This window comes from Ranitomeya imitator, chromosome 1 (assembly GCF_032444005.1).
Source record: "Ranitomeya imitator isolate aRanImi1 chromosome 1, aRanImi1.pri, whole genome shotgun sequence".
Lineage (NCBI taxonomy): Eukaryota > Metazoa > Chordata > Amphibia > Anura > Dendrobatidae > Ranitomeya > Ranitomeya imitator.
This window is the reverse complement of record NC_091282.1, coordinates 1,227,903,489-1,227,931,148: the sequence shown is the minus strand read 5'-3', so window position 1 is coordinate 1,227,931,148 and position 27,660 is coordinate 1,227,903,489. Positions and strand designations below refer to the sequence as shown.

The 27,660-nt window shown below is 48.4% G+C and overlaps 1 protein-coding gene across 1 annotated transcript in view; it reads right to left on the bottom strand.

Annotated features, from left to right (window-relative positions):
- DYSF (dysferlin) overlaps nucleotides 1-27,660 on the bottom strand; it is a 384,808-nt gene that overhangs the window by 152,890 nt on the left and 204,258 nt on the right. The window contains exons 30-31 of the mRNA XM_069745121.1: nucleotides 6,980-7,073; nucleotides 6,755-6,832 (exon numbers count right to left, since the gene is read on the bottom strand). Coding sequence (XP_069601222.1) covers nucleotides 6,755-6,832; nucleotides 6,980-7,073 — 172 coding nt within the window. The remainder of the gene's footprint in view (nucleotides 1-6,754; nucleotides 6,833-6,979; nucleotides 7,074-27,660) is intronic.

The window sequence follows — 27,660 nt, the reverse complement described above, 5'->3', positions numbered from 1 at the left end:
CGGATGGAGTGCTCGTGCGACTGCGGTCTGTGGACGAGCTCTCGCTTCTGCAGGAGGACAAGGAGGAGGAGGAGGGGGGGCGAACGGCTATAGCCAACTGTTTCCTAGACCGTGGGCTAGGCAGAACTGTCCCAATATTGCTGTCCCCTGTGGACCCTGCATCCACCACATTAACCCAGTGTGCCGTGATGGACACGTAACGTCCCTGGCCATGCCTACTGGTCCATGCATCTGTTGTCAGGTGCACCTTTGTACTCACAGATTGCCTGAGTGCATGGACGATGCGGTCTTTTACATGCTGGTGGAGAGCTGGGATGGCTTTTCTCGAAAAGAAGTGTCGACTGGGTAGCTCGTAGCGTTGTTCAGCGTAGTCCATCAGGGCTTTGAAAGCTTTGCTTTCAACTAACCGGTAGGGCATCATCTCTAATGAGATTAGTCTAGCAATGTGGGCGTTCAAACCCTGTGTACGCGGATGCGAGGATGAGTACTTCCTTTTCCTAACAAGAGTCTCATGTAGGGTGAGCTGGACTGGAGAGCTGCAGATGGTGGAACTAGCGGGGGTGCCGGTGGACATGGCAGACTGAGAGAGGGTTGGAGATGGTATTCTTGCTGGTGCCCTACATGCAGTGTTTCCTACTACGAAACTGGTGATTCCCTGACTGCTTTGGCCTGGCGACGAAATCTGCACATTTACTGCAGGTGGTGCGGGAAATGGTGGGCTTACAGTGAGGGAAGGGATGTAGCGTTGCTGACTAGCTTCATTGGCCGAGGGTGCTACAACCTTAAGGGACGTTTGGTAGTGAGTCCAGGCTTGCAAATGCATGGTGGTTAAATGTCTACGCATGCAACTTGTATTTAGACTTTTAAGATTCTGACCTCTGCTTAAGGTAGTTGAACATTTTTGACAGATGACTTTGCGCTGATCATTTGGATGTTGTTTAAAAAAAATGCCAGACTGCACTCTTTCTAGCATCGGATACCTTTTCAGGCATTGCAGACTGAGCTTCTTTAACCGGATGGCCACGCTGTCCTACAACTGGTTTTGGTTTTGCCACGCGTTTTTGGCCAGATACGGGCCTGGCAGATGGAACCTGTTGCGATGTTGATGCCTTCTGCGGCTCCTCCTCCTCCGCTTCAGAGCTACTGCCGCCTGCACCCTGTTCCCCCAATGGCTGCCAATCGGGGTCAACAACTGGGTCATCTATGACCTCCTCTTCTATCTCATGTGCAACTTCGTCTGTGTCACCGTGTAAGCCGGTGGTATAGCGTTCGTGACGGGGCACCATAGTCTCATCAGGGTCTGATTCTGGATCAGTACACTGCGAGGGCAATGTTCTGGTCTGAGTCAAAGGAACAGCATAGTAGTCTGGCTGTGGCTGTGCATCAGTGCACTCCATGTCCGATTCAACTTGTAATGGGCATGGCCTGTTAACTGTTTCACTTTCTAACCCAGGAACGGTATGTGTAAAGAGCTCCATGGAGTAACCCGTTGTGTCGCCTGACGCATCCTTCTCTGTTGTTGTTTTTGCTGAAGAGGACAAGGAAGCGACTTGTCCCTGACCGTGAACATCCACTAACGACGCGCTGCTTTTACATTTAGCAGTTTCAGAAGAGGAGGTGAAAGAGCTAGAGGCTGAGTCAGCAAGGAAAGCCAAAACTTGTTCTTGCTGCTCCGGCTTTAAAAGCAGTTTTCCTACTCCCAGAAAAGGGAGCGTTCGAGGCCTTGTGTAGCCAGACGACGAACCTGGCTCAACAACTCGAGACTTAGGTGCTATATTGCTTTTCCCACGACCAACTGATGCTCCACACCACTATCATCATTACCAGCTGGCAATGACCGCCCACGGCCACGACCTCTTCCACCAGACTTCCTCATTGTTTGAAAAACGTAACCAAACTAACGGTATTTGTTACTGTAAAACCAGTTACAAGGTGAACTAAAACTTCTGTTGGATTTATATATCCCTTTATAGGTGGGTGAGACTGCAGGGAAAATCAGGCCCAATGTATAACAGTACACAGCTTCAGTGGCAGACAGATATGCCACTAACAGGACTGACGCTGATGCAGACACTACCAATTAAAATCTCCCCGTTTTTATTTTTTCTGGGACAATTTTGAAGAAATGTGGCCCACTCTTATACAGTATATGTTCTGTGGCACAAAATTAGAGACAGATGCCACACACAGCACTGGCACTGAGGCAGAATTGCCAATCTTAATCTCCCACTATTTGTTTTTTTTCCAGGGAGAATTTAAAAGAAATCTGGCCCAGTGTTACACACTAGGTTTTCTGTGGCACAAAATTAGAGACAGGTGGCACACACAGGACTGGCACCGAAGCAGAAATGCCAATCTTAATCTCCCACTATTTTTTTTTTTTCAGGGAGAATTTAAAAGAAATCTGGCCCAGTATTACACACTAGGTTTAATGTGGCACAAAATTTGAGACAGGTGGCACACACAGGAATGGCACTGAAGCAGAAATGCCAATCTTAATCTCCCACTATTTTTTTTTTCAGGGAGAATTTAAAAGAAATCTGGCCCAGTATTACACACTAGGTTTAATGTGGCACACAATTTGAGACAGGTGGCACACACAGGAGTGGCACTGAAGCAGAAATGCCAATCTTAATCTCCCACTACTTTTTTTTTTTCATTGAGAATTTAAAAGAAATCTGGCCCAGTATTACACACTAGGTTTAATGTGGCACAAAATTTGAGACAGGTGGCACACACAGGAGTGGCACTGAAGCAGAAATGCCAATCTTAATCTCCCACTATTTTTTTTTCCCAGGGAGAATTGAAAAGAAATCTGCCCCAGTATTACACACTAGGTTTAATGTGGCTCAAAATTTGAGACAGGTGGCACACACAGCACTGGCAATGAGGCAGAAATGCCAATCTTAATCTCCCACTATTTTTATTTTTTCAGGGAGAATTGAAAAGAAATCTGGCCCAGTATTACACACTAGGTTCAATGTGGCGCAAAATTTGAGACAGGTGGCACACACAGGAGTGGCACTGAAGCAGAAATGCCAATCTTAATCTCCCACTACTTTTTTTTTTTTCAGGGAGAATTTAAAAGAAATCTGGCCCAGTATTACACACTAGGTTTAATGTGGCACACAATTAGAGACAGATGCCACACACAGCACTGGCACTGAGGCAAAATTGCCAATCTTAATCTCCCACTATTTTTTTTTTATTTATGGGAGAATTGGCAAGAAATCAGGCCCACTGTTAGACTGTATGTTTTCTGTGCCAGAAAATGAGACACAGATGCCACACACAGGACTGCCACTGATACAGATTTGCCAATTTTAATCTGCACCTTTTTTTTTTTCCTTCAGGGAGACTAGTGAATAAATCTGGGCCACTGTATTAGAGTATATTTTCTGTGGCAGAAAGTGGCTTGAAGAGATATAACGAAACAAAAAAAAAGGGACTGTCCTACAATTACTATCTCCCTGCAGTAATCTCAGCAATGTATGGCAGGCAGCAATAACAAGGAGTGGACTGCTGCACAAAAAAAGTCAAAAGTGTGGACAAACAAACAAGAAAGCTGTGCAGAAAGGAAGGAGCAACAGGATTTGTGCTTTGAAAAAAGCAGTTGGTTTGCACAGCGGCGTACACACAGCAATGCAGCTATCAGGGAGCCTTCTAGGGCAGCCCAATGAGCTACAGCGCTGAGGAAAAAAAAATGTAGCTTCCACTGTCCCTGCAAACAAAAGGTGGTGTTGGACAGTGGAAATCGCTACAGCACAAGCGGTTTGGGGGTTAATGGACCCTGCCTAACGCTATCCCTGCTTCTGACGAAGCGGCAGCAACCTCTCCCTATGCTCAGATCAGCAGTAGTAAGATGGCGGTTGGCGGGAACGCCTCTTTATAGCCCCTGTGACGCCGCAGACAGCAAGCCAATCACTGCAATGTCCTTCTCTAAGATGGTGGGGACCAGGACCTATGTCATCACGCTGCCCACACTCTGCGTTTACCTTCATTGGCTGAGAAATGGCGCTTTTCGCATCATTGAAACGCAACTTTGGCGCGAAAGTCGCGTACCGCATGGCCGACCCCACACAGGGGTCGGGTCGGGTTTCATGAAACCCGACTTTGCCAAGTCGGCGACTTATGAAAATGAACGACCCATTTTGCTCAACCCTAATGTAGGGCTGCAGGGGCCCAACTTGGGCCTTTTGATTTTTAATTATTGTAGCGTGTGTGAGTCGCCCCAAGGGCTAGGGGTCACTCGGTACCGGGCCCTGCGGTTCACAGGAGATGTCACGGTGGCTGCAACCCTGTGTCCTCGTTCTTCTCTGCGCCACTCGCCATTCACCATCTACACACCGGGAGCCCTGGGGATATACTTCACCCGTGGGAAGGTATACCATCTAGCTGCCATAACATCACCCAGTGGACCCCTAAAGCAGCGTCGGTCACCCTGACCGAATACCACAGGTGCTGTCACGAACATAAACTCTATCCCTTTAAAGACCTTTCCCTTTTACATGGGCGCCCTGGGCCACGGACCGGGTCGCAGCCATTGTGACATCCCGCTGTGAACCGCAGGGCCCGGTATCGAGTAACCCCTGGCCCTTGAGGCGACTCATGTGCTGCTGTATATATTGTATATAGGGATATAGATTTGGATGTAGGTGTTAGGTTGGGTGGTGGGAAAAGGGGGGAGGTGGGATTATCTTGTGGGACTATGGGATACTGGGTTGTTTGGGGGAAGAACTGGCACTGCCTGATCTGGCCTATGGACGTTGGACATGGACTGAGGCATGAGACGCAGGACCAGCTTTCAGGTCAGTGCGGGGGGTGGGAAATGGGGGGCTTGAGTGTGCGGTGGTGATTAGCTTAGTTTGTATATATTAGTATAGTTTGTGTGTTTATGTATATAAATATATGTGTATACAAAAAGGCTTATTATATAGTTTTTGTTTGCTATCGTTTATTTTATTTGTTTGTGGTTATTATTTTGTTTGGTGACCGGACCAGAAGGTGTAAGGACTAGGAGTTATTATTCTGTATACATAATGTGTGTGTGAGGAGAGACTGATTGGCTGGACCAGTGCTCATTATACTGATTATTTTATAGCTGACATTCTTGTTATGTTTCAGTTATTATTATGTTTATGTTTTTCATTTTTATAATAAAAGATCTACAGGATGTAACTCAGGATCAGTAATGTAACGTATGTACACAACCCCTGTATACAGCCCTTTCTGCAGTACGTTCCTCCTTGCGTCCCCTCTATATAGAGCCCCATCTTGCGGTCCATCTCTCCTCTCAGCCCCTGTATACAGCCCTTTCTGCAGTACGTTGCTCCTTGCGTTCCCTCTATATAGAGCCCCATCTTGTGGTCCATCTCTCCTCTCAGCCCCTGTATACAGCCCTTTCTGCAGTACGTTGCTCCTTGCGTCCCCCTCTATATAGAGCCCCATCTTGTGGTCCATCACTCCTATCAGCCAATGTATACAGCCTTTTCTGCAGAACGTTGCTCCTTGCATCCCCTCTATATAGAGCCCTCTCTTGTGGTCCATCTCTCCTCTCAGCCCCTGTATACAGCCCTTTCTGCAGTACGTTGCTCCTTGCGTCCCCTCTATATAGAGACCCATCTTGTGATCCACCTCTCCTCTCAGCCCCTGTATACAGCCCTTTCTGCAGTATGTTGCTCCTTGCATCCCCTCTATATAGAGCCCAATCTTGTGATCCATCTCTCCTCTCAGCCCCTGTATACAGCCCTTTCTGCAGTACGTTGCTCCTTGCATCCCCTCTATATAGAGCCCCATCTTGTGGTCCATCTCTCCTCTCAGCCCCTGTATACAGCCCTTTCTGCAGTACGTTGCTCCTTGCGTCCCCTCTATATAGAGCCCTCTCTTGTGGTCCATCTCTCCTCTCAGCCCCTGTATACAGCCCTTTCTGCAGTACGTTTCTCCTTGCGTCCCCTCTATATAGAGACCCATCTTGTGATCCACCTCTCCTCTCAGCCCCTGTATACAGCCCTTTCTGCAGTATGTTGCTCCTTGCATCCCCTCTATATAGAGCCCAATCTTGTGATCCATCTCTCCTCTCAGCCCCTGTATACAGCCCTTTCTGCAGTACGTTGCTCCTTGCATCCCCTCTATATAGAGCCCCATCTTGTGGTCCATCTCTCCTCTCAGCCCCTGTATACAGCCCTTTCTGCAGTACGTTGCTCCTTGCGTCCCCTCTATATAGAGCCCTCTCTTGTGGTCCATCTCTCCTCTCAGCCCCTGTATAGAGCCCTTTCTGCAGTACGTTGCTCCTTGCGTCCCCTCTATATAGAGCCCTCTCTTGTGGTCCATCTCTCCTCTCAGCCCTGTATACAGCCCTTTTTGCAGTACGTTGCTCCTTGCGTCCCCTCTATATAGAGCCCCATCATGTGGTCCATCTCTCCTCTCAGCCTCTGTATATAGTCTATCCAGCAGTATATCCCTCCTCTTAGTTCCCAGCACACACTCACACCCTGTCTGTGACATTATCCCCCACAGGAGAAGCTCAGCTATAGACACAGCACAGTTCTGCTGGCAGGAATCAGCTGTCAGAGACACTGCAGGACGGACGAGGGTTCCTGGAAGTACAGGACGGGTCCAAGCTGGAGGGTAGATGGAGCCTGGCGGGCATCACTGGAGGGGTGATGATTGATAGGTGGGTGATACGGGCACAGATGGATCCATATATACCGCATGTGTATTAGTGTAAGAGCACATTGTGATTTCCATGTCTCACCTGAGAAGCTGTCATTGTCCATAGGGACGAGGTTTCGGGCTTGGTAGAGATAGCAGCGTAAATGGTAGCGGTTCCCATCTGTAAGGGGAGAGACGGAGCAGCAGATTATAGAACACAGAACCCGTTCACTGCATAATAACAGAAGAAACACGTTGGATCATTTCCAATTTTTTTTAGTTAAAAAATTAAAAAGCCATAAAAAAGTTACACAAAAACTGCACTGACAATCATAAATGCAGGATATGGTGGGCCGGTTCACCCCTAAACTGAGGGCGCCGCTGCTTCTTCCATCATCACTTCTGTCGTCAGTTACTCCACCCTATAAAAGAAAAAAACAACAATTACTAGTTCAGGTGATCACATGACCGCACTGCATATTAGTAACCTGCACTGTCCTGATCACATGACCACACTGCATATTAGTAACCTGCGCTGACCTGATCACATGACCGCACTGCATATTAGTAACCTGCGCTGACCTGATCACATGACCACACTGCACAGTAATAACCTGCGCTGACCTGATCACATGACCACACTGCACAGTAATAACCTGCACTGTCCTGATCACATGACCGCACTGCATATTAGTAACCTGCGCTGACCTGATCACATGACCACACTGCACAGTAATAACCTGCACTGTCCTGATCACATGACCGCACTGCATATTAGTAACCTGCGCTGACCTGATCACATGACCGCACTGCATATTAGTAACCTGCGCTGACCTGATCACATGACCGCACTGCATATTAGTAACCTGCGCTGACCTGATCACATGACCGCACTGCATATTAGTAACCTGCGCTGACCTGATCACATGACCACACTGCATATTAGTAACCTGCGCTGACCTGATCACATGACCACACTGCACAGTAATAACCTGCACTGTCCTGATCACATGACCGCACTGCATATTAGTAACCTGCGCTGACCTGATCACATGACCACACTGCACAGTAATAACCTGCACTGTCCTGATCACATGACCGCACTGCATATTAGTAACCTGCGCTGACCTGATCACATGACCGCACTGCACAGTAATAACCTGCACTGTCCTGATCACATGACCGCACTGCATATTAGTAACCTGCGCTGACCTGATCACATGACCGCACTGCACAGTAATAACCTGCACTGTCCTGATCACATGACCACACTGCACAGTAATAACCTGCACTGTCCTGATCACATGACCGCACTGCATATTAGTAACCTGCGCTGACCTGATCACATGACCACACTGCACAGTAATAACCTGCACTGTCCTGATCACATGACCACACTGCATATTAGTAACCTGCACTGTCCTGATCACATGACCACACTGCATATTAGTAACCTGCGCTGACCTGATCACATGACCGCACTGCATATTAGTAACCTGCGCTAACCTGATCACATGACCGCACTGCATATTAGTAACCTGCACTGTCCTGATCACATGACCACACTGCATATTAGTAACCTGCACTGTCCTGATCACATGACCACACTGCATATTAGTAACCTGCGCTGACCTGATCACATGACCGCACTGCATATTAGTAACCTGCGCTAACCTGATCACATGACCGCACTGCATATTAGTAACCTGCGCTAACCTGATCACATGACCACACTGCATATTAGTAACCTGCGCTAACCTGATCACATGACCGCACTGCATATTAGTAACCTGCACTGTCCTGATCACATGACCGCACTGCATATTAGTAACCTGCGCTGACCTGATCACATGACCACACTGCACAGGAATAACCTGCACAGACCTGATCACATAACCGCACTGCATATTAATAACCTGTACTGACCTGATCACATGACCGCACTGCATATTAGTAACCTGCGCTGACCTGATCACATGACCGCACTGCATATTAGTAACCTGCGCTGACCTGATCACATGACCGCACTGCATATTAGTAACCTGTACTGACCTGATCACATGACCGCATTGCATATTAGTAACCTGCACTGACCTGGTCACATGACGGCACTGCACAGTAATAACCTGCACTGACCTGGTCACATGACGGCACTGCACAGTAATAACCTGCACTGACCTGGTCACATGACGGCACTGCACAGTAATAACCTGCACTGACCTGGTCACATGACGGCACTGCACAGTAATAACCTGCACTGACCTGGTCACATGACGGCACTGCACAGTAATAACCTGCACTGACCTGGTCACATGACGGCACTGCACAGTAATAACCTGCACTGACCTGGTCACATGACGGCACTGCACATTAATAACCTGCACTGACCTGGTCACATGACCGCACTGCACAGTAATAACCTCCACTGACCTGGTCACATGACGGCACTGCATATTAGTAACCTGCACTGTCCTGATCACATGACCACACTGCATATTAGTAACCTGCGCTGACCTGATCACATGACCGCACTGCATATTAGTAACCTGCGCTAACCTGATCACATGACCACACTGCATATTAGTAACCTGCACTGTCCTGATCACATGACCACACTGCATATTAGTAACCTGCGCTGACCTGATCACATGACCGCACTGCATATTAGTAACCTGCGCTAACCTGATCACATGACCGCACTGCATATTAGTAACCTGCACTGTCCTGATCACATGACCACACTGCATATTAGTAACCTGCGCTGACCTGATCACATGACCGCACTGCATATTAGTAACCTGCGCTAACCTGATCACATGACCGCACTGCATATTAGTAACCTGCACTGTCCTGATCACATGACCACACTGCATATTAGTAACCTGCGCTAACCTGATCACATGACCACACTGCATATTAGTAACCTGCGCTAACCTGATCACATGACCGCACTGCATATTAGTAACCTGCACTGTCCTGATCACATGACCGCACTGCATATTAGTAACCTGCGCTGACCTGATCACATGACCACACTGCACAGGAATAACCTGCACAGACCTGATCACATAACCGCACTGCATATTAATAACCTGTACTGACCTGATCACATGACCGCACTGCATATTAGTAACCTGCGCTGACCTGATCACATGACCGCACTGCATATTAGTAACCTGTACTGACCTGATCACATGACCGCATTGCATATTAGTAACCTGCACTGACCTGGTCACATGACGGCACTGCACAGTAATAACCTGCACTGACCTGGTCACATGACGGCACTGCACAGTAATAACCTGCACTGACCTGGTCACATGACGGCACTGCACAGTAATAACCTGCACTGACCTGGTCACATGACGGCACTGCACAGTAATAACCTGCACTGACCTGGTCACATGACGGCACTGCACAGTAATAACCTGCACTGACCTGGTCACATGACGGCACTGCACAGTAATAACCTGCACTGACCTGGTCACATGACGGCACTGCACAGTAATAACCTGCACTGACCTGGTCACATGACCGCACTGCACAGTAATAACCTCCACTGACCTGGTCACATGACGGCACTGCACAGTAATAACCTGCACTGACCTGGTCACATGACCGCACTGCATATTAGTAACCTGCGCTGACCTGATCACATGACCGCACTGCATATTAGTAACCTGTACTGACCTGATCACATGACCGCATTGCATATTAGTAACCTGCACTGACCTGGTCACATGACGGCACTGCACAGTAATAACCTGCACTGACCTGATCACATGACGGCACTGCACAGTAATAACCTGCACTGACCTGGTCACATGACGGCACTGCACAGTAATAACCTGCACTGACCTGGTCACATGACGGCACTGCACAGTAATAACCTGCACTGACCTGGTCACATGACCGCACTGCACAGTAATAACCTCCACTGACCTGGTCACATGACGGCACTGCACAGTAATAACCTGCACTGACCTGGTCACATGACGGCACTGCACAGTAATAACCTGCACTGACCTGGTCATTAGACTATACACTCTTAACCCCTCACAGTTCACACTGTTCGAATTTTATTGTAGTAGTACCCAAACGTTTCGGTCCTGAATAACGGACCTTCATCAGTAGACTACATGTGACAAAAAATAAATATATAAAATCAACCAAATATGAAAAAAAGAAGTGATAATACAAAACAAAGTATATACATGAAATGTCTGATAAGGAAACAGCATCTACATAAATAATAGGTCAATAGTATAAATAGGGCATGCGCCGAGGAGAGGCACACCGAATATCAAGGCACATTTAAATTCCACTCCGACATTTATAAGAGATAGCCCGAGAACACGAAAAGGGGGAAAGAACCGTACATACCGTACTAGTGTGTAGAATGTGAGACCATACGGTCACAGGGCACTAAAGAAGCAGCGTCTAAGAGAGTCAAGGGAAACCCATAAGAATATTACCAGGGTCTCAAGAGATAGATAAGGGAATGTAGGACATACCTTAGGTTAATGCCGGATATGTGTAACAAGTACTGTGAAAAAATGTAATATATAATATAATATACTATAATGTAATCGGCCGGTAGTATACCAGTGTTTGGGAGAAAGGTCCCAGGTGGCGGTGAGGTTATAATTACCCAGATAGTTACCCAAGTAGGCGGAAGGAGATATATGAAGCTGCCAGCAGACGCGGTGTCCACCGCTCGTCTGTTCTAGGAAGCGGAGAAGCCGCTGTTATGTGGGCGGGGGGCGGGACTAGGCACCGCTAAACGGCCAATCAGCGGCCGCGGGGCTAACCGGAAGTGATGTAGCGTGAAGTGGAGTAGAGAGTGCGCCGGACGCCCGACCTAGACGCAATATCGTCATGGAAACACAGCGGTATACACAAGGGGGCCCGGAGAGAGCATAACAAAGTACAAATCCGAAAAGACACATGCGTAGGGGGACAAAAGGGGAAGGTCCTAGAGAAGAGGGCTCCAGATAGTCACAGAGGGTAGTCAGGTACAGGAGTATCGTGGAACTGAAGTGCCTAAACGGAGATTCTGTGACCGGTGAGAAGTCTCCATGGTGATGGTGCTCCTATATAGCCAGGTGATAGACTTAGTCAAGGTGCGTATAGCAGACAATATCCAGTGTATACGGGTGGTAAGACAAGACCTCAATATAGACGACTCTAGGGGAGAAAGAGAAAGAGTCAATCAACAGGATACAGTATATATATATACATATACTAGCGCATGGTACAATGTTATGAAATTAATAGTAATAATGCAGTCTGTAAAATCCTGTGGAAAAAACAGCAACAACCCGATAGAGCGTTATATAGACATACTATTGATCAGGGACAGGCTTAAAATGATGTGCTTATATCTGTATCAGAGAAAAGAGGCCAAGTCATAATCCCTGTTGAGTCCCAAGGGATGGAGAGTTTCTAACGTATGAATCCAGTACGCCTCCCTCCGTTTGAGACGGGCAACCCGATCACCACCACGACGAATGGGGGGAACGTGTTCAATGACTTGAAATTGTAACTGGGAGATATTATGGCCGCAATTATTGAAATGGAAAGGAATGGGTAGCAATAAATTCTTGCAACGGATCGTGGACTTGTGTTTAGACACACGGTCCCGTACAGCCTGCGTGGTCTCACCGATGTATAAGAGGCCACAAGGACATTTTATCAGGTATATAACCCAGGAAGAGGTACAGGTGAAATAACCTGGAATATTGTATTTTTTACCTGAGCGAGGGTGATGAAAGGAGGAGCCTTTCAGGACATTGTGGCATTGAGAGCAATTGAGGCAGGGAAATGTCCCTGTGCGTGGGAAAGCTTGATCTACTCTCATCCTCTTTTCTGTGACAACGTTATCGTCTGGAAACGTTATATTGACGATATTTTCTGCATATGGGGGGGCTCGTTGGAAGCCCTCGCGTCTTTCTTCGACTGGCTCAACACGGCCTGGCCAGGTATCTCTTTCACCATGTCGCATAACACCTCCCAAATTAACTTTTTGGATACCATGGTCATACTCCAATCTGATGGCTCTATCACCACCGACTTATACACTAAAAGCACCGACCGTAACAGCTTGTTACACTACACAAGCTTCCACCCTCCAGCCACTAAAAACTCGGTGCCCAAATCCCAATTTCAACGGGTTAAAAAGATTGTATCTAACACAGAGCTCAGACCAGTCCGCCTGCAGGAAATGGCCTCGAAATTTGCCCAACGGGGCTATCCGCCATCTATCTTAGAAAAAGCCGCTGCTCCGTCACCTCCGCGTCACAATAGAGCTCTTAACCGTATTCCTTTTGTTCATTCTTATCACCCCTTCGCATACATTCTCCATAGATCTATACGCCAGAACTGGCATCTTCTGTCCAGAGCATACCCCAATGTAGTTGAGTTCCAAAATCCATTCCTCCCGTGCTTCAAGCGCCCACCTAATCTGAAGGACTCATTGGTACGGGCAGATTTGGGACCCAGTACACCATCTCTACGCCAACGTTATCTACAGGGCCCACGCACAGGGACATTTCCCTGCCTCAATTGCTCTCAATGCCACAATGTCCTGAAAGGCTCCTCCTTTCATCACCCTCGCTCAGGTAAAAAATACAATATTCCAGGTTATTTCACCTGTACCTCTTCCTGGGTTATATACCTGATAAAATGTCCTTGTGGCCTCTTATACATCGGTGAGACCACGCAGGCTGTACGGGACCGTGTGTCTAAACACAAGTCCACGATCCGTTGCAAGAATTTATTGCTACCCATTCCTTTCCATTTCAATAATTGCGGCCATAATATCTCCCAGTTACAATTTCAAGTCATTGAACACGTTCCCCCCATTCGTCGTGGTGGTGATCGGGTTGCCCGTCTCAAACGGAGGGAGGCGTACTGGATTCATACGTTAGAAACTCTCCATCCCTTGGGACTCAACAGGGATTATGACTTGGCCTCTTTTCTCTGATACAGATATAAGCACATCATTTTAAGCCTGTCCCTGATCAATAGTATGTCTATATAACGCTCTATCGGGTTGTTGCTGTTTTTTCCACAGGATTTTACAGACTGCATTATTACTATTAATTTCATAACATTGTACTATGCGCTAGTATATGTATATATATATACTGTATCCTGTTGATTGACTCTTTCTCTTTCTCCCCTAGAGTCGTCTATATTGAGGTCTTGTCTTACCACCCGTATACACTGGATATTGTCTGCTATACGCACCTTGACTAAGTCTATCACCTGGCTATATAGGAGCACCATCACCATGGAGACTTCTCACCGGTCACAGAATCTCCGTTTAGGCACTTCAGTTCCACGATACTCCTGTACCTGACTACCCTCTGTGACTATCTGGAGCCCTCTTCTCTAGGACCTTCCCCTTTTGTCCCCCTACGCATGTGTCTTTTCGGATTTGTACTTTGTTATGCTCTCTCCGGGCCCCCTTGTGTATACCGCTGTGTTTCCATGACGATATTGCGTCTAGGTCGGGCGTCCGGCGCACTCTCTACTCCACTTCACGCTACATCACTTCCGGTTAGCCCCGCGGCCGCTGATTGGCCGTTTAGCGGTGCCTAGTCCCGCCCCCCGCCCACATAACAGCGGCTTCTCCGCTTCCTAGAACAGACGAGCGGTGGACACCGCGTCTGCTGGCAGCTTCATATATCTCCTTCCGCCTACTTGGGTAACTATCTGGGTAATTATAACCTCACCGCCACCTGGGACCTTTCTCCCAAACACTGGTATACTACCGGCCGATTACATTATAGTATATTATATTATATATTACATTTTTTCACAGTACTTGTTACACATATCCGGCATTAACCTAAGGTATGTCCTACATTCCCTTATCTATCTCTTGAGACCCTGGTAATATTCTTATGGGTTTCCCTTGACTCTCTTAGACGCTGCTTCTTTAGTGCCCTGTGACCGTATGGTCTCACATTCTACACACTAGTACGGTATGTACGGTTCTTTCCCCCTTTTCGTGTTCTCGGGCTATCTCTTATAAATGTCGGAGTGGAATTTAAATGTGCCTTGATATTCGGTGTGCCTCTCCTCGGCGCATGCCCTATTTATACTATTGACCTATTATTTATGTAGATGCTGTTCCCTTATCAGACATTTCATGTATATACTTTGTTTTGTATTATCACTTCTTTTTTTCATATTTGGTTGATTTTATATATTTATTTTTTGTCACATGTAGTCTACTGATGAAGGTCCGTTATTCAGGACCGAAACGTTTGGGTACTACTACAATAAAATTCGCACTAAAAGCATCCAGTCGAGTGCTAGGTTCTTTTTATTATACTATTCAAGGTGTGGGAACCTAACCTTAGCACCACCTCACCAGTAGTGCATACGGTCATTTTGTTTGATAGTTCACACTGTTCGGCACATTTCTTAGCACATTGCAGTGTAACACATGTCTACACTTCCTGCACTGTATCGTATCCTTCTTACAAGCAGTGTCCTCTGGAAACGACTATGACGTGATGGACGTTTGAACATTGGATGCGGTTTTCCTTGAGTAAATAATCAGAGATAATAAGATGTAGATTACATTTTCCCTGCGGCGGGTCGGAAGCTTTTACCGGTGACTGGTTTATTTAATCTGAAGCCTCGCTAGTAGGAAAGTCATTGAGGAGCCTTCTGTGAGGCGTCAACGTGACACCTCCACATATTATGAGGAGGCGACACATGACACAGCTGGTTCTCCACATGCTCCAGAGAGCGCTGCCACGAGACCTAGGTGGTCCACACCAATTCTGCCTCTGCTTAGTGTAAAACTCCTGGGGAACGGGTCCAAGTACTATCACACGGCGTCTAAAGGAAACTTGTGGTGTGTCAGCCGAGTGACAGCTCAATAGATCTGGTCACAGACCAAAACACTGCGAGCTTGAGGAAAACCGCCCGTTGGTGTCATTTTCAGCAGCACGGGAACCGCTTCGTCAAACTTCTGTCCATCAAAACAACAAGGACACAACTCACAAAAGTTCCAACCTTTGTAGAAGAAGGAATAGATCTACTTGGGTCAAGTTTCACCCATTTCTAGCTTCTCTAACCACCAGAAGGAGATACTTGGCCGAAGGCTTCTGGCTTGTATGCAACACTGGCCAATTAATGTGCACAGTTTACTATGATCCATTGGTTAATAAATTGTCCGACATGGTGGCTTGGGTCACTGGCCTCAATAAGGAGGCCATTGAGAGACTGATCAACCATTGGAAAACCATATTTTTCAAGTTCAGCCCTTCTAGTCTCATGGTCATACGTGGAGAGGTTTATAGTTCTGTGTTATCTATTCTTATGTACAAGTGCTTCTCCAAAAGTCATGCCTTTACTAATACAAGACAGAGCTGGCTTATGATGCAGCACGCTGGCATTGAGCTGTAGGAAATATTGTACTGGGTTACGTAGGATCAATCTGTCACAGTCTTGGCATAAAAAAGACACCACTGTTTCAGATGATAATGATCAGACAAAATAGAGGCTTTTTTTTAGTTTTTTGCTTGTGTTCATTTTGATGTTGATGTATGAGTGTTTCCCAACTCCAAGTCTTCACGAGCCACCAACAGATGAGGTTTTCAGGATTTTCTTTTTATTTGTGATTCGAGTCAATACTCACAGGAAAGCCATAAGACTGGCTTGTTAAGAGGTCTGGGGTCAGATACCGGGAGAACTTGTCACAAACAAAGGAGTAAGACCCATTCGTAGTCAGGTCACGGTCTGAGGTCAGAATTCCTGGAAGGTAGCGGATCAACATAAAGGGGCTAGGCAAATGGATAGTCAGAAACAAGGTCAATGGATGGGTAACGATAGATCTGAGACTGAGCACAAGATCCAAGACATGCAGACGCCACCAAGCTAAACACTAGAAGTTCCAGAAATTTCGAGCTCCAAAGGTTAAATGACCCCTCTCTGGGACTTCTAGTGTTAAAGCTACAACTGGCACTAATTGGAGGCAGAAAGCCAGGTAATAGCCAGGTAATCACTCCGAGGAGGAGACACATGGAAAAAAAACGAAATACCATGATTGGGCAGCTGGACTGTTACTCAACAACACTGACTGTTCAGCATGCCCCAGCCCCCAGTTCGACGGCTTTGCTGTCTATCACCATGGTATCGGCTCAGCACGCCCCTGCCCTAGATTTGACGGTTGAGCTGTCACTCACTGCATCCAGACACACCGATTGCAGGAATCGTGACAGTATTTTTCAGGTCATAATTCAATCACTTGTGCAACACTAACGAAATCCTTCAACCATGACCTTTTAGTGGCTCTTTGGGACTGGAGTTGTGTAACAGAGCTGTACGAGATGACCAATTTTTTTTCCCTCTTCTCGATTTTTCTTACCCAAAACAGAGACACTTTCTCACACCTCTTATCTTTCTCGGCTGTATCAAATGGGCTAACTCATACTAAAAAATTGTGAATTATGTTCAGAATTTTTCTCAGAAAAGGTTATTTTGCCGACATCAATTGCCATACTTTCTGGCAGAATTCGTGATGGCCATTGGCGCATGCGTCAAATTTATCAAAAGTGATATAAGTGTGTTTTTGCTTTTTTTTTCAGTAGATTTGTGAAAGTCAGAATCCCTTTTTTCCTCATCTGTATGATCTTATGAAGTGAGATGAGCAATTCCATTTTCTAGACATGGAAGGTATATGGCGGAATACTCGCCGACTGGGCGGCTTCCAATGGAGCTTATGCGTGGTCGCCTTGGCATCATTTAGACCCTATTCTGCCATCCTTGATTGCAAAGCAATTATGACCAAAAAAGTCAACACATAAAGAACTTATTTATCCCCCGACCCTGTGACCGGTCCGTAGAGAGACGTAATACTGCGGCTACGATGCCAAGAAGCCACTGGCCAAGACTGCTCACACTCTAGTTACAATGCGCTGCATTATCCCTCCTCGGCCCACCATGCCCCGTGTGTGGCCCGGCCAATAAGTCATCGAGATTGCAGAAAGGAAGAATTTCTGGGTGATTTCATGCTATAATGCCTGTGATATACTGCACACACCGGCTGGGATGTATTTAGCTGCATGGCGGGCCGTGTTAAAAGTTCAACGTTCAATAAATGAAGGAGACTATGAAGAATAAGGCCAAGAGGAGAGGATCATGGGCGTCAGGGCCTGTCCAATGTAAGCAAATTAGGAAATGTGACACATCCACAAGCAGAAGACTCTTACGTGCCCGGAGCAGAGAGAATCCCTCCGAGCCGCTGCTCCTGGGTCAGAAGTTAATGATGATGATGGCTCCAGAGCTGGAAGCGTTCCTCCGAGGTTTATGTATTATTCATTAATGTCGGCCTTTGTACCTTACTGTAACTTACGAGAATCCTCGACTGTTCACCAGAAAGCAGCAAGAAGTGGAACAGCGCAGGATGTTTGAGTTTTCCCCCAACCAAAAAAAAAATTTGCTTATGGAAGGTTCGGTGGAAACGACTTTAAAACAAACATTAGGACAATTAGCGGGAAGTTCACAAGGCAATGGATTCCAGTGTCGGGACTGGGAGTGTTAACCCTCTGCTGCCTGCAACGGGATCCTGTGCAGCCTGGTGAAAAGTACTGATGGGCACACGATTACAATTACAATTACAAATTAAAAGAAATCTAAGACTGAAGAAATAATAAAAAACGGGTAGAAATGGGTGGAGAAATGTGAGCAACGCTTACTACTGGATGGGCAACGCTTACCACTGGGAGAGCAACGCTTACCACTGGGAGGGCAACGCTTACTACTGGGTGGGCAACGCTTACCACTGGGAGGCAACGCTTACCACTGGGAGGGCAACGCTTACCACTGGGAGAGCAACGCTTACCACTGGGAGGGCAACGCTTACTACTGGGTGGGCAACGCTTACCACTGGGAGGCAACGCTTACCACTGGGAGGGCAACGCTTACCACTGGGAGGCAACGCTTACCACTGGGAGAGCAACGCTTACCACTGGGAGGGCAACGCTTACTACTGGGTGGGCAACGCTTACCACTGGGTGGGCAACGCTTACCACTGGGAGGCAACGCTTACCACTGGGAGGGCAACGCTTACCACTGGGAGGCAACGCTTACCACTGGGAGAGCAACGCTTACCACTGGGAGGGCAACGCTTACTACTGGGTGGGCAACGCTTACCACTGGGAGGCAACGCTTACCACTGGGAGGGCAACGCTTACCACTGGGAGGGCAACGCTTACCACTGGGAGGGCAACGCTTACCACTGGGAGAGCAACGCTTACCACTGGGAGAGCAACGCTTACTACTGGATGGGCAACGCTTACCACTGGGAGAGCAACGCTTACCACTGGGAGGGCAACGCTTACTACTGGGTGGGCAACGCTTACCACTGGGAGGCAACGCTTACCACTGGGAGGGCAACGCTTACCACTGGGAGGCAACGCTTACCACTGGGAGAGCAACGCTTACCACTGGGAGGGCAACACTTACTACTGGGTGGGCAACGCTTACTACTGGGTGGGCAACGCTTACCACTGGGAGGCAACGCTTACCACTGGGAGGGCAACGCTTACCACTGGGAGGCAACGCTTACCACTGGGAGAGCAACGCTTACCACTGGGAGGGCAACGCTTACTACTGGGTGGGCAACGCTTACCACTGGGAGGCAACGCTTACCACTGGGAGGGCAACGCTTACCACTGGGAGGGCAACGCTTACCACTGGGAGGGCAACGCTTACCACTGGGAGGGCAACGCTTACCACTGGGAGAGCAACGCTTACCACTGGGAGAGCAACGCTTACTACTGGATGGGCAACGCTTACCACTGGGAGAGCAACGCTTACCACTGGGAGGGCAACGCTTACCACTGGGAGGGCAACACTTACCACTGGGTGGGCAACGCTTACTATTGGTAGGGCAACGCTCACCAATGGATGGGCAATGCTTACCCGTGGGATGGTAATGCTTACCACTGGGAGGGTAACGCTTACCACTGGGAGAGCAACGCTTACCACTGGGAGGGCAACGCTTACTACTGGGTGGGCAACGCTTACCACTGGGAGGCAACGCTTACCACTGGGAGGGCAACGCTTACCACTGGGAGAGCAACGCTTACCAATGGGAGGGCAACGCTTACTACTGGGTGGGCAACGCTTACCACTGGGAGGCAACGCTTACCACTGGGAGGGCAACGCTTACCACTGGGAGGCAACGCTTACCACTGGGAGAGCAACGCTTACCACTGGGAGGGCAACGCTTACTACTGGGTGGGCAACGCTTACCACTGGGTGGGCAACGCTTACCACTGGGAGGCAACGCTTATCACTGGGAGGGCAACGCTTACCACTGGGAGGCAACGCTTACCACTGGGAGAGCAACGCTTACCACTGGGAGGGCAACGCTTACTACTGGGTGGGCAACGCTTACCACTGGGAGGCAACGCTTACCACTGGGAGGGCAACGCTTACCACTGGGAGGGCAACGCTTACCACTGGGAGGGCAACGCTTACCACTGGGAGAGCAACGCTTACCACTGGGAGAGCAACGCTTACTACTGGATGGGCAACGCTTACCACTGGGAGAGCAACGCTTACCACTGGGAGGGCAACGCTTACTACTGGGTGGGCAACGCTTACCACTGGGAGGCAACGCTTACCACTGGGAGGGCAACGCTTACCACTGGGAGGCAACGCTTACCACTGGGAGAGCAACGCTTACCACTGGGAGGGCAACGCTTACTACTGGGTGGGCAACGCTTACTACTGGGTGGGCAACGCTTACCACTGGGAGGCAACGCTTACCACTGGGAGGGCAACGCTTACCACTGGGAGGCAACGCTTACCACTGGGAGAGCAACGCTTACCACTGGGAGGGCAACGCTTACTACTGGGTGGGCAACGCTTACCACTGGGAGGCAACGCTTACCACTGGGAGGGCAACGCTTACCACTGGGAGGGCAACGCTTACCACTGGGAGGGCAACGCTTACCACTGGGAGGGCAACGCTTACCACTGGGAGAGCAACGCTTACCACTGGGAGAGCAACGCTTACTACTGGATGGGCAACGCTTACCACTGGGAGAGCAACGCTTACCACTGGGAGGGCAACGCTTACCACTGGGAGGGCAACACTTACCACTGGGTGGGCAACGCTTACTATTGGTAGGGCAACGCTCACCAATGGATGGGCAATGCTTACCCGTGGGATGGTAATGCTTACCACTGGGAGGGTAACGCTTACCACTGGGTTGGCAAAGCTTACAACTGGGAGGGCAACCCTTACCACTGGAAGGGCAATGCTTACCACTGACTGGACAACGCTTACTATTGGTAGGGCAACGCTCACCACTGGATGGGCAATGCTTACCTGTGGGAGGGTAACGCTTACCACTGGGAGGGTAACGCTTACCACTGGGTGGGCAACGCTTACCATTGAGTGGGCAACGCTTACCACTGGGAGGGCAACGCTTACCACTGGGTTGGCAATGCTTACCACTGGGTGGGCAACGCTTACCACTGCGTGGGCAACGCTTACCACTGGGAGGGCAACGCTTACAACTGAGTGGGCAACGCTTACTACTGGGAGGGCAACGCTTACCACTGAGTTGGCAATGCTTACCAGTGGGTGGGCAACGCTTACCATTGAGTGAGCAACGCTTACCACTGAGAGGGCAACGCTTACCACTGGGAGGGCAACTCTTACCACTTGGAGGGCAAAGCTTAGCACTGGGTGGGCAACACTTACCACTGGGAGGGCAACGCTTACCACTGGGTGGGCAACGCTTACCACTGGGTGGGCAATGCTTACCACTGGGAGGGCAAAGCTTAGCACTGGGTGGGCAACACTTACCACTGGGAGGGCAACGTTTACTACTGGGTGGGCAACGCTTACCACTGGGAGGGCAAAGCTTAGCACTGGGTGGGCAACGCTTACCACTGGGAGGGCAACGCTTACCACTGAGAGGGCAAAGCTTAGCACTGGGTGGGCAACGCTTACCACAGGGAGGGCAACGCTTACCACTGGGAGGGCAACACTTACCACTGGGAGGGCAACGCTTACCACTGGGTGGGCAACGCTTACCACTGGGAAGGCTTGCCTAAACAACTTGTGATCTCTAAGTTGTAGGCTAAGTGCACGCATTTAGTATTTGCAGAAGTGTTGGCAAAAAAAATGTTGCGCAAGTGCCTTGTTTTTGCGTGCATTTTTCCATTTACTGATCTCTTTAAATAATGTGTTCGCTTGGATCTCACACACTGTAAGGTTAGGGGCACAGACCTTGATTCCAGTGATGTGTCATTTTCTGGGCTGTGTATTTCAATGAAATTAGTGTTTTATCAGAAGGATGTCATCACTACAGGACTAGAGGTCTAGTGCCTCCTAGTCTTCCTGCTCTGTGTAACTCCGCCCACAACGCTGATTGGCTGCTTTCTGTCACTATACAAAATACACAAGAAGCTGCCAATCAGTGGTGTGGGGATGGGGTCATATACAGCTCAGCATTCTGAGCTCTGCTAGATCTGCAGAAGAAAAGTGATTGTATCACAACTGCTGCACCCAGTAAACTAAGTGATACATCGCTGGGATCAGGGTTTCTGCCCCTACATCAGATTACATAGCAGAAACCTGCTGATGAATTCCCTTTACAGAGCCTTCCCACATACTTAGGATAAGAAACCCAATCAGGCACTTTTCCAAGAGGAAAAGACCTCCTTTTGTAGACAACTGTTTCAGAGTTCTTGCCCCTCATCAGTGCAAAGTAGAGGTCTTCAATGGAATTCTGCAGCCGATCAGCAACAAACCAGTGGGAGATGTAGCGCTGACTATAGATGAGGAACCTATGTCTAGAAGGTAAGTATTATTTTTTTTTCTCACCTCCCTGGTCCCTTTATTAAAGGATTGTCCAATAATGGACAACCCACTTAAGGTGGTCTTCAAGCTGGTGAAAGGAGATTTATAGGCCATGCAATGCTCATATGGAAAAAGGCCTCTTAAAAGTAGAAGAGAACATGGTCTCTGGTGTCACCTAAGAGGTTGGTCAGGCATCTCCCCTACCTTATTCTGTAGCTTCATTTTCTGCAATGAGATTTTCCAACTTTCCAGGGAATCTATATACGCTGACCTGAGCCATAGTGGAGCTTCCACCAATCGTCCCCAGCCATCACCACCAGGGTAGGTCAGTCAGGTGCCCACCATTTCTTGGACCATACAAGTGCCGAATTCCATCTTTTCCTTTTCTGTAAGATTTCCTTGCGTTCTAATATCTATTCCGGTAAAACTGAACCTAACAGAAGAACGTCTAGGCAAGATTTACTGTAAAATCAGACCTGACCCAATTATCGGAAAAACCGCAATACAAAAAAAAAAAAGTGAGAACTTCTTCTTCTCGCACCAAAACCTCCGGAGCTGCTACTTGAAGCCTAGCAGAAGGGAATGAGGTTACGGAGCCAGACTAAGTAGCAAACGAAGAGAGGGAAATGTTTTTTCTCCACTCCAGCCAGACCACGGTCAGATCCCAGCCATCCCGCGGACTTACCAGAGATAACCTTTTCCACTAACACTGGCAGAAACGGATATGAAGCAATCACCAGATCTGGCAGGACGTATGGAGAGAAGGTTCAGAAGATCGACCCAAGGATATTTTTCATTCCTTGTTTTCCCTGGACCCTTAATGCTACTTGGTAAAGGATCCCCGTTATTTGGCCCAGGCGTCGGGCTATGGAATGAGTGGGGATTTGTGGTTTCTACGAGGGGTCCCTGATGAAGGACCTGTTACACACTGCAGCACATTGTGGCCCGAGGTCGTGTCCTCCTGGCGAATCCATGAAGCCACCGGAATGCACATGGCCTCATGCACAGAACACGATCTGGCTCTAGTTTTCCTCACAAGAACCAATGGAACAAGTGAGCATCCATCATCCTCGGGGGTTTCGTCTGGTCTAGTCTTGTCTATAATGCTGATTAATAAATCTGAGGCGTGAAGGCTTTTCTAGGACTTCTCATTTTTCACCCTCGATGGTTGCTGCACAATGTGTCCCTTGTACCAAGCTCGGGGAGATACCGAGCAGCAGAGTTTCTTGTTTTTCTTCTCTTTATTTCCTTATTTTTCAGGTATGTGACTTATATAGTTGTATATACCACTCTGCTTCCGGGAACAAGTCTGTGCAGCACTGAGAGCTAGTCCCCTGTACAGCAAACAGAACATCTGGAACCGCTTCTGCCTTTGAGTAAAAACCTCTTTTTATTTACAAATCACATCTGTCCACAATGGGAAAACCTAAAGGTGGTGTCCCCTTTTAGAAACGGTTTTCCTATAAACTTTGTGCTGTACTCAGCCTCCCCCGGTCCATCGCCGAGTATCCACCAATGGTCCGTGGTTTCTTATTGGCTGCAGTGCTGAAGTCATGTCAACCAATAACCGGGCTCTGCCGATGTACAGTAGATGGCACAAGCTGCTCACTGATTGTCTGCAGTGCTGAAGTCATGTCAACCAATAACCGGGCTCTGCCGATGTACAGTAGATGGCACAAGCTGCTCACTGATTGTCTGCAGTGCTGACGTCATGTCAACCAATAACCGGGCTCTACCGATGTACAGTAGATGGCACAAGCTGCTCACTGATTGTCTGCAGTGCTGACGTCATGTCAACCAATAACCGGGCTCTGCCGATGTACAGTAGATGGCACAAGCTGCTCACTGATTGTCTGCAGTGCTGACGTCATGTCAACCAATAACCGAGCTCTACCGATGTACAGTAGATGGCACAAGCTGCTCACTGATTGGCTGCAGTGCTGACGTCATGTCAACCAATAACCGGGCTCTGCCGATGTACAGTAGATGGCACAAGCTGCTCACTGATTGGCTGCAGTGCTGAAGTCATGTCAACCAATAACCGGGCTCTGCCGATGTACAGTAGATGGCACAAGCTGCTCACTGATTGTCTGCAGTGCTGACGTCATGTCAACCAATAACCGGGCTCTGCCGATGTACAGTAGATGGCACAAGCTGCTCACTGATTGGCTGCAGTGCTGAAGTCATGTCAACCAATAACCGGGCTCTGCCGATGTACAGTAGATGGCACAAGCTGCTCACTGATTGGCTGCAGTGCTGACGTCATGTCAACCAATAACCGGGCTCTGCCGATGTACAGTAGATGGCACAAGCTGCTCACTGATTGTCTGCAGTGCTGACGTCATGTCAACCAATAACCGGGCTCTACCGATGTACAGTAGATGGCACAAGCTGCTCACTGATTGTCTGCAGTGCTGACGTCATGTCAACCAATAACCGGGCTCTGCCGATGTACAGTAGACGGCACAAGCTGCTCACTGATTGTCTGCAGTGCTGACGTCATGTCAACCAATAACGGGCTCTGCCGATGTACAGTAGACGGCACAAGCTGCTCACTGATTGTCTGCAGTGCTGACGTCATGTCAACCAATAACCGGGCTCTGCCGATGTACAGTAGACGGCACAAGCTGCTCACTGATTGTCTGCAGTGCTGACGTCATGTCAACCAATAACCGGGCTCTACCGATGTACAGTAGATGGCACAAGCTGCTAACTGATTGGCTGCAGTGCTGAAGTCATGTCAACCAATAACCGGGCTCTGCCGATGTACAGTAGATGGCACAAGCTGCTCACTGATTGGCTGCAGTGCTGACGTCATGTCAACCAATAACCGGGCTCTGCTGATGTACAGTAGACGGCACAAGCTGCTCACTGATTGGCTGCAGTGCTGACGTCATGTCAACCAATAACCGGGCTCTGCCGATGTACAGTAGACAGCACAAGCTGCTCACTGATTGGCTGCAGTACTGACGTCATGTCAACCAATAACCGGGCTCTGCCGATGTACAGTAGACGACAAAACCTAATCACTGATTGGCTGCAGTGCTGACGTCATGTCAACCAATAACCGGGCTCTGCCGATGTACAGTAGACAGCACAAGCTGCTCACTGATTGGCTGCAGTACTGACGTCATGTCAACCAATAACCGGGCTCTGCCGATGTACAGTAGACGACAAAACCTAATCACTGATTGGCTGCAGTGCTGACGTCATGTCAACCAATAACCGGGCTCTGCCGATGTACAGTAGACAGCACAAGCTGCTCACTGATTGGCTGCAGTACTGACGTCATGTCAACCAATAACCGGGCTCTGCCGATGTACAGTAGACGACAAAACCTAATCACTGATTGGCTGCAGTGCTGACGTCATGTCAACCAATAACAGGGCTCTGCCGATGTACAGTAGACGACAAAACCTAATCACTGATTGGCTGCAGTGCTGACGTCATGTCAACCAATAACCGGGCTCTGCCGATGTACAGTAGACGACAAAACCTAATCACTGATTGGCTGCAGTGCTGACGTCATGTCAACCAATAACCGGGCTCTACCGATGTACAGTAGACAGCACAAGCTGCTCACTGATTGTCTGCAGTGCTGACGTCATGTCAACCAATAACCGAGCTCTGCTGATGTACAGTAGATGGCACAAGCTGCTCACTGATTGGCTGCAGTGCTGACATCATGTCAACCAATAACCGGGCTCTACCGATGTACAGTAGACGGCACAAGCTGCTCACTGATTGGCTGCAGTGCTGACGTCATGTCAACCAATAACCGGGCTCTGCCGATGTACAGTAGACGGCACAAGCTGCTCACTGATTGGCTGCAGTGCTGACATCATGCCAACCAATAACCGGGCTCTGCCGATGTACAGTAGATGGCACAAGCTGCTCACTGATTGGCTGCAGTGCTGACGTCATGTCAACCAATAACCGGGCTCTACCGATGTACAGTAGACAGCACAAGCTGCTCACTGATTGGCTGCAGTGCTGAAGTCATGTCAACCAATAACCGGGCTCTGCCGATGTACAGTAGATGACACAAGCTGCTCACTGATTGTCTGCAGTGCTGACGTCATGTCAACCAATAACCGGGCTCTGCCGATGTACAGTAGATGACACAAGCTGCTCACTGATTGTCTGCAGTGCTGACGTCATGTCAACCAATAACCGGGCTCTGTCGATGTACAGTAGATGACACAAGCTGCTCACTGATTGTCTGCAGTGCTGACGTCATGTCAACCAATAACTGGGCTCTGTCGATGTACAGTAGACAGCACAAGCTGCTCACTGATTGTCTGCAGCGCTGTTGAAATGACGCCAGTGTTCCAGACAACGATTAATACCAGGAGCAGCGGTGCAGACTAAAGCCTTCACAGTCCAGTACAACAATCATGCCTTTAAAAAAAACTCTCCATCGTATCTGCACGAAAAACACATACAAAAAATATAAAACATATAGCAAAACAAAAAAACACAAAAATCTGAAAAATCGCTACTGCGTGAAGAATCACACCAGGAAAAAAAATCTGTATTTTTATACTTGGGAGCACGGTGTAAAAGGGCTGAGCAGCCGGCATCTCCACCAACCTGTCATCTGGGAATCCCCAAAAGCCGCTTCCTGCGCTAAACAAATGAATCGCTTATTACTCCTCCATTCTCCATTCATAGGTGAAATCTGTATTCTGTACAGAGATAGGACACGACAATTGGTGCTTATAAATTCTATGGAGATGGGAGGAGACAAGTTCCATGGAGGTTTATGAGCACCAACTGTCTGTAATCACTGTGGACTCACTTTATGTTGAGCGATCAGTCCAGGAGGAGAAGGAAGCAGATTTCTATGATTAGATGTATTAAAATTATTTTTATTTTTACGTGTATCATTGATTTAGGGAATAGTATATTCTTTAAAGGGAACCTGTCACCCCGTTTTTTGAGATTGAGATATAAATACTGTTAGATAGGGCCTGCGCTGTGTGTTCCTATAGTGTATGTAGTGTACCCTGATTCCCCACCTATGCTGAGAAATACATTACCAAAGTCGCCGTTTTCGCCTGTCAATCAGGCTGGTCTGGTCAGGTGGGCGTGTTCACAGCGCTCTTTTCTTCCCCAGGTTTCCGTTGGTGGCGTAGTGGTGTGCGCATGTCCAAGGTCCG